This window comes from Orbicella faveolata, unplaced genomic scaffold (assembly GCF_042242905.1).
Source record: "Orbicella faveolata isolate gen_17 unplaced genomic scaffold, um_ofav_v1 contig_12, whole genome shotgun sequence".
NCBI classification, from domain to species: domain Eukaryota; kingdom Metazoa; phylum Cnidaria; class Anthozoa; order Scleractinia; family Merulinidae; genus Orbicella; species Orbicella faveolata.
In genome coordinates, this window is record NW_028301539.1 from 10,210,449 (window position 1) to 10,218,892 (window position 8,444).

The 8,444-nt window shown below is 48.9% G+C and overlaps 2 protein-coding genes across 2 annotated transcripts; both read right to left on the minus strand.

Moving 5' to 3' along the window:
- Positions 1–1,609: 1,609 nt before the first annotated feature.
- On the minus strand, positions 1,610–3,160 carry LOC149116547 (uncharacterized). The gene has a single exon (XM_089283687.1). The coding sequence runs from the start codon at positions 2,820–2,822 to the stop codon at positions 1,782–1,784; it is 1,041 nt and encodes a 346-aa protein (XP_089139813.1). The 5' UTR covers positions 2,823–3,160; the 3' UTR covers positions 1,610–1,781.
- A 2,281-nt stretch (positions 3,161–5,441) lies between these two features.
- On the minus strand, positions 5,442–6,758 carry LOC149116548 (uncharacterized). The gene has a single exon (XM_089283718.1). The coding sequence runs from the start codon at positions 6,267–6,269 to the stop codon at positions 5,442–5,444; it is 828 nt and encodes a 275-aa protein (XP_089139844.1). The 5' UTR covers positions 6,270–6,758.
- Between the last annotated feature and the right edge of the window lie 1,686 nt (positions 6,759–8,444).

An 8,444-nucleotide genomic window follows, 5' to 3' on the forward strand; every position in this document is an offset into this window, starting at 1 on the left:
ATTGATCTGTTTGAAGAGAGTGTGGGCCAGATTATTGGCGAGTCCAATGACATCCGCTGTCAGCAGATTCGTGTTGTTACCTTTCTTGACGGTCAATTCCACTTCGAAGAAACTCTCGTTCAAGTCGGTAAAGTCTTCTTGAGGATCGACTTGGAAGGTCACTGGATTGATCCCTGTATTGAACGGGTTGATTCTCACCAACCGTCGAGACGACATGCTGACATCCGTGGGAGGGGTACTGAACATGTTCAGACGAGGGTTACGAACCCCCGCCGACCGGGCATGAGCCACGAGGTCCGTCATCGTCTACGTCGTCGTCGTCTTCGTCTCCTTCTCAGGGCCGACTGCACCCAACGATAATTCGGGCGTTTTGATCGGGACGGGAAGATAGATCCGCCTTTATACGTTCGTCGTATCGGGATAAGTCTCACGCGCCTCGAGTAAATGGGATTCATACTCCAAATAGATCTTTTCTCACTTTTTTCGCCAACGCCCGTTTGATCTCTTGCGTCGCTTTACGTTTCACGGCTCGTGTCGCTCCTCTCTTGACCCCGGCGAGTCCACCTCTCCAATTGGGCTTTCCTCCCTTGCCACCCGAATTTAAACCTTTCAGACCTTCCGTGGCCGCCTCGGTGATAAAGTCTCGGAGAATGCCGGGACCTCGTTTCTTGACACCTCTCCAAGCCATGCCGAATCCGTCTCCGGTTTGCTTCATTTTATCGGGATGAAATCGTACCAACGTTCCACCGATCATTCTTTCTTAAAGTGTAACGTCACGATCGTATTGCCAGGTACAAATCTCACCAGTTCTCCAGTTGTCTCAGCCACTTGCACCTCTATTATGTCAATGACGTCTTTGCGCACGGGAATATATTGAATGTGGTAAGGCTCGAAATACTGAACACCCGCACCTCTTCGAATCAAGTTGACCTCTCTCAGTACATCCGTGACTTGATTTCCCACCACGCCACTTCTACACACGTCAGAGTAGACGAACAAGGAATGCGAACTGCTTCCAACCACCACCTCGAAAGCTTTGTTCAGGTTAAGAAAACGCCAATTGCAATAGATGCTGAGTTTTAAAAAATCTCCATTTCCTCCTTTATCTGTGATGACACTCCAAAAGACAGGTGATCCGTCCTTGTCATGGACGTCCCCGACGACGCTAATGTCCGGAACGACATCGTCGATGAATTCGATCTGCAAGTTAGGTCCCAGTTCGTAACCACTGCTGTTCTTTTTGAGCCATCCCATTTTTAAAGCCAGTTCAACATTGACGTGGAACGCGGGGAAATGCGTGACCGGACGAAAGGTGTTTTTGTTGTCCGTGACCAGTTCATCACCTTCCCACTTGAACTTGACGTAGCTTCTCTTCCCATCACTCGTGACATATTTGGCTCCCAATTTGGGTCCGGAGTTCTTGAAGATGCGTTGTCGCGTGAAAAAGGCGATCATGGATTTCATGAATCCGACACCGTCCACGTTGTAAAATACCTCTTTGAGGTCATTCGTATCGAAGTAAGCTTCTCCATACGTGTAGTAACTACTCGATTCTATGCGTCTCCATGTGTAAGAGGACAAGATGGTTTCATCCTCAGAAGCGGTGAAAGAAGGCAACGTCACGTGCGCATCCGGCATGGCGATGCTACTCATTCCCACTTTCCAGCCTCCTTCTCCATTCAGGCGTAGGGGACGTGGTAACCTGATCTTGAAATGGTTCGCCTTGTTGTCCGGGAACTCGCTCTTACCGCTGTGACTGGGTAAGCTGACGTAAAAATCACTCATCCTTTCTTGAAATGCAACGTGATCGTGGTCACGCCCGACGCAAAGTCCACCAGTCGTCCGTCGTTCTCAGATACCTGCGTCTCGACAATGTTCAAAAAGGTCGTGCGCACCGGTAGATATAGGATGTGTCTCGGTTGAAGGTCGATCACGTCCGGATCGTAACGAACCTGTTTCAACATGTCCGTGACTTGATTCCCCGTCACCATACTCTGTCCCACATTCGAATACACGAACAAGGAACGACGCTCGTGACCGAACGCCTCTTCGTAACTGCGATCCAAATCCGTGAAAACCCAATTGATGAAACAACTCAAATGTAAGGTGTCCGGGTCGATCTTGTAAAATGTCTCGTCCCCGTCATTCTGACCTATGATCAAGTCCGTGGCCGTGGGTATGACTTCTGTGGGAAATTCTTTCCTCAAGTGAGGTCCCAAGACGTAACCGGGTTGACCGTTTTGCAATGTTCCCATCTTCACCCATTTCATCTTCTTGGCCAATTCGATGCCGATGGACATTTGTGGGTAGACGCGTTTACCGTTGATCAGGAGGCTGATGCACGTTCTCGAATTGTCCAGGACGCATTCTCCATGCTCGGCCCGATGCATGACCGTGTACAGCAATTCGGTTGGATCGTCGGGTTTGCTTTTTTTCTTGTACATCGTCACGTCAGCATCCGTTCGATCTCTCAACCTACGCATGTATCGATCTCGTATCGCGTTCATCAACTCGGTACCGGTCCTCGGCGTGAATTCCAAATCGCCCTCTCGCGTCACTGAAGAGACCCGGCTGTATATGTTTCGATCCGCGTCCACCATATTGATCCACCAGATTTCAAACAGAAGAGAATCCTTCAAGTCCATCTTACGCGTCGCGGACGGAAACGAGAGGTCGCTGATACCCACTTTCCATCCCGACTCTCTCAACTGCAACGGGTTCGGCAGACGGTTCTTGAAACTGTTGGCCTTGTTGTCCGGGAACTCGCTCGTGCTGGCATTGCTCATCAGTTGCACGTAAAAGTCGTCGACAGACTCATTCATACTTGAAGTGTAATGTCACCGAGGTCACTCCCGAGGTAAAGTCCACCAGTCTTCCGTCGTTCTCGGCCAATTGCACCTCCACTATATCCAAAACGTTGCTGCGCACGGGTTTATATTGAATCTGATTCGGTTCGTACGTCGTCTTGATCGGGTCGTGGAGTACTTCTCTCAAGAGATCCGTGACTCGATTCCCCGTGATGGTGCTACGACCTACATTCGAATACAGGTACATGGGACTCCGAGGCGGAGGGAGGTCCGGATGAACGACGACTCCGCGATGATAGGTCTTGGCGTATTCCTCGTCCAGGTAACTGAAGCGCCAGTTGCAATAGGGACTGAGCTGTAACACTCCGCGGCCGCTCAAATTCCAAAATTCGCGAGATCGATTGCTGTCATGGTTGGTCCAGTCTTTCTTGAAATCAGACGGGACTTTGTCGTTGGGAAAGATCTTGATCATGTTCATGTCCAAGTGAACGGAGTAATACGATTCCTCGCGAATCAAACCCAACTTCTTGACCAGTTTAGGACCAAAATACACTCTGGGACGTTTTCTGTCTCCGGACTCGTCGAGGAACGTGTCGGTGTTGTCGATAATCAAATCGTTGCCTTCCCATCGGAACACGGGGTAGTATTTTTTCCCGTCCGGTGCTCGTAGACTTTCACCCGCATGATCCATGTAATGATACAGGCGTTCGTGAAAACGATGGATGAGGTATTGCATGAGAGATTTACCGCTCGTCACTTTGTGTCGGTCACGGTTCAGTTCCTTCCCGGTGACTTAAAATGTCACGGGGTATAGCGAGGGACGCCACGTAATCCCGTCGTCTTGCAACCTGAACGTTTCAATGGTCCAATCCATACCGAACACGTAGTCGTCATCGTCAAAGTCGTGCGTTTGAGTGACCGGTACTTGATGCGGTCGTGACGGAGGAATCGGGTAAGACACGCTCGCCAATCCCACTTTCCATTCCTTGTCGGATTCAAACAGGAGCGGATACGGCAGACGGTTCTTGAAACTGTTGGCCTTGTTGTCCGTGAACTCGCTCGTGCTGGCATTGCTCATCAACTGCACGTAAAAGTCTTTCATTTTTTCGTCTTGGGCTTTTGGGTCACGTACAAGCCTTTTTTATCCACCCAACTGTCGTACTTGACTGGCCAACCTTTCCAACGCACCAAGACTTTATCCCCTTTTCGTTTGACGATCTTGTCGATGCGGAACAGATCGTCGTCTTTCACGTCCACCTTTTGCAAATCTTGCGCGTAAAACGTGCCTTCGACCGCCGTGCCGTCCCATTCTTCCACCTTGTACGTGGTGACCTTCCCAGGACGCACTCGGCGTATCACAAACACCTCTTCGGTCCAACCGGGTAAATACCCTTTCTTGAACTGTCGGAACTTTTTGTTCAGTCTCACACGATCCCCGACTTTCAGCGGAGGTCGTCTCGATTTTTTTCCCTTTTTCTTCCCGTAAAGAGTCTCCCACACGTCCTCGCTATTGGCTAAAGTCACTTGATCGGGAGCCCTCTTGATACTGCGATGATACGATCGATTGTACCCTCGGACCAGATCTTGTAACACGGGCACAAACGTCATCGTATTCTTCACGGTGAAGTATCGGTACAAACGTTCTTTCAGGGTCCGATTGAACCGTTCCACCACACTGGATTTCGTATCCCCACGTGTCGAAAAATGATGAATGCCTTTCTGCTTCATCAAATCCTGAAACGTCTTGTTGTAGAATTCCTTCCCGTCGTCCGTCTGAAGATTGAGGGGTTTTCTACCTCCTTTCAAGATCTTTGTCATGGCTTCCGTCACCGCTTTACCCGTCTTGCTCTTCAAGGGTTGGACCCAGGCGTGCATGGAAAACACGTCCACCACCGTCAAGAGATAACGATACCCTCGATTGTACCTTGAAATATTGATCACCTCGATCAGGTCGGCCGTCCACTGCTCGTCGATGCCGAACACCACCACCGGGACCGTGGGAAAACGACGACGTCTGGGTTTGTGCAGCGTGTACCCCAAATCCCGTTGCAAGACCTCGCGAGCACGTCGTACCGAGATCTTATTGGCCTGGGCGAATCGCGTCAGACCACCCAGACTACCGGGTCTGGAAGGATCCCGGTACCGTTCCAGTAACGTTCCGGTCGAAAGCGGCTTTTGCTTCTTCTTTTGACCTTTCTTCATAGTCGATAAAGTTTGTAACTGCACTGTCTCCACAACTCGAAACGTTGCTCCCGTACCTCGAAATACTTCTTAAATGAATCGGGTTGCCGTTTCAACCACAAGATATAAACGACAAAACGCATCACGTTGGGTTCGACGTCGGTATAGTCAAACACCTCCAAGGGCGAATCACTGAAATGGTCAGGGATGGGTTCACCCTTACCGTATCGCTCGTAGACTCTAGCGCACTTGGAACACAAGGTCGTCCAACACCATCGATCGGCCATGGTCGCACACACTCTCGAGATCAACCAACTCAAGGCATGAGACATAATGATTTGAACCCAATTTTTTTATTTCGACTTTCTTATATGTACAAAAACGTCGTGCCTGATTGGTTCTTACGTAAAATCGACTCTGATTGGATAAAACGAAAAAGAAGGCGAAAAAGACTTAGTCCGAATCTGAAAAGCATTGAACATATTCAGAGTTCTTACATTCCTGACCATACTCATTATCACAGTCTTCCTCATAGGTATCCATGGCATAATATTTACAATTTCTCCAATCACAATACCCTTTACCGGGTCTCCACTTCAGGGCTTCCTCCTCGTCCCCCTTCACATAGAATGCTTGTCGCATACTCTCTCTACAATCACCACACAGGTCATCCTCATCCGCTTCTAGGGCACGAAAGAAAAACCGATCCTTCCACAGATCACGCTGACGCATGACATCGTAGATCAACTCTTCCAACTTCAGACACGTTTCCTTGTGAGCGCACCTGTTGAAAGTCAGTATCTCCTCCACCTTGGGACTCTTGTCGGACTCCATCACCCGTCGTGACAGGTCTCGAGCGAAACGCAAGGGTTCAAACAGATCACGGATGGCATCGCTCATCATGTACGTGAGGTGATCCGTGGCGATCAAACAGGCACGCTCGGCGTCCAGGGCGGGATCCCGACAATGAATGAATTTGAATTGACCGCTACCACTTCTGTACATCACGCGACACCACTCACCGCAGAAAAGGTACACCTTTTCGTTCCTCTTCATCATCTCCAAAATCGTACCACCCCAGTCAGGACGACGTCTCATCAAGAGCTCAAAAGACCACAGACTATCGGGTATTTGACCTAACGGTTCGAAGAGATTGTCAAAAATGTACATGTCCACTTTAGCATCCGGAATGGCATCGAGATCTCTTAAAGTGTGTACCTTCTGATCCACGATCTGCTTCACTAAGTCCCGAATCTGGTTCGAGTTGCTATAGTAAGTCATCTTGCCTCGTCAAACCTCTTTCTTCCTAGATCCGACAATTCAGGATGGTGCTTCGGGTCTCCCCAGTCAGTCAGGTGTCTTTGAAGCCTAAAGTACAAGGGACCAACAACGTGCAATTCTAAGTCAATTAGCCTCACATAGGACGATCTTTCGCCTTCTTTTTCGATTATATCCAAATCGTCAGAAGCTTGATTCAAATGTCGTCTCAAATCTTCAATGATCTCTTGCACGTCTCTATCATTCATAGGTCTATAGGTCATCACCGCGTCAAGAGCAAGTCGAGAATGATTCGCTGCGTCCAACGGGCTCCTTTTATACCCGCGCTGTGGATCCACTTTCACTCCGTACTTTTCCCGGATCACGCGCCCTTTTTCAGATCCACCAATCGGAACGAAGACCGTCACATGATCCCATCACACCACACGTCACCGATTGGTCGTAAAAAACGTCCATAAAGTCGAACCACGCATTCCATCACGAGTCACTTTTCAGCAGTCGTAGTCATGGATTCACACGTTGAACCCGACAGGAAAAAGAAAAAGAAAAAGAAGGAGGCGCGTAAGAGACTGAAACTGCTCCTACCCAAGAGAGTGGAAGGAGAAGGTAAACTACAATCCACCTTAGATAGATGGTTATTCAAAAAACCTCGTGCCAGACTACGTTTCAACGAACGCGTCCTCTTCAAAGAGATCACCCCGGACTCGGTCAGTTGGACCACCGTCCCTCTCAAAGGCTTCTCGCGACCATGGAGCGCCTTTTCGATCCAACGTCAAGAATGTAGAAGCCAAATGAAAAGTAACCATTACAAGCAAAGGCAAAGACTGACCCCCAAGAACGTGCGAAAAACCACCCACATCCTAGAAACCATGCGACGTGAAAACACCTTGTTGGGATACTAACTCAATCTCTATCTTTACAGACTCAAAGCTACCTGCCATTCAAGGCGGATGCATGACCGTGATAAGAGACTCACCTCCTCGAACCATGCAAGTCCTGCAAGTACTGGAACCCCTGGGACTCGGCAAATTCAAGAAAGACAACCTCGTAGAAGTGCCACCTGAAGTGGATGACCAAGGAGAATCCACCGAAGTACAAGTGTTGGAGGAATTCGACCCCGATCAGTTCCTGAACCAACTGAAACCACAAGATCCCACCTGCCCGCGTCGCATGGTACCCATGGAATATGGAAGCGTGAAAACCCCAGACGGTAGTACCTGGGAGTATTACCGATGCCCCTCTTCCAGATTCTACACCAAGTGTTATGTGACCTGTGGCGTCAAAGAGGTGAGCACTTACCTGAGACGCGTCGAAGAACAGACCCACCCCTGCTACAGGAACATCGACCCAGCTCGTTTCCGATGTCTATGCAGCAAGTCCCTGGTCTTAGCCACATCCCACTCCCAGTCCAACCCAGACAGGCTCTATCTCAAGTGTCCCAAGCGCACCTGCAAGTTCTTTCAATGGATCGACGAATACCCACGAGGAGTCGCCGAAACCATACTGATCAATGGGCAAAACACAACCTAAGAAAAGACAGACACAGTTTTTTTGTAAACACACTCCGATTTTTATTTCACAATATTTACATGTTGGGTAATTTATCCTCCGCGTTGATCATCGAACGCATCGTTACTTGAGTACATTTGTTAAAAACGCTGTAATAAAAATTGATAACGTTCACATGGCGTCTCGCTGTCTTCTTTTGTCTCTTGGTCCACGTGGACTGAAATGGCTCAAAACCGTAACATAACATCAGTCTATGAAACGTAATACGGTCCACGGGCGGCTTAACCTTCACGTCCCATACAAGGTTCTTACGTATGGCATGGATCGCATTAAACAAGGTTCGGCTGAAACATTTCTCAATGCTTCGGTACTGGAATAGACTCCGGGTCCAATTCTCTCTCTGCTCATCCATGAAAAACAAGATTTGGTGGAGCATTACCTCGAGCTGGCTCGAGTCTTTGAACCTTGTCAGCCACCGACGGCCCGCCAACAAATCCCGGATAGGAAAATCCATACTCTCATAGAATCGGGTCCATGCCTCGTCCATTCGGTCAATTGCCTCCTCGTACGTAGTATCAGGCTTTCTAGGTCTGAAATTGTTCTGCAGATATATCTCCCTCAAGGCCATGACAGCGCTCAATACAAGTTTAAAACTCAGAGTGAAAATCG

What these genes read in the sequence shown, in the direction of transcription:
- LOC149116547 (XM_089283687.1), bottom strand. Translation starts at nt 2,822, where the DNA reads ATGAATGAGTCTGTCGACGACTTTTACGTGCAACTGATGAGCAATGCC.
- LOC149116548 (XM_089283718.1), bottom strand. Translation starts at nt 6,269, where the DNA reads ATGACTTACTATAGCAACTCGAACCAGATTCGGGACTTAGTGAAGCAG.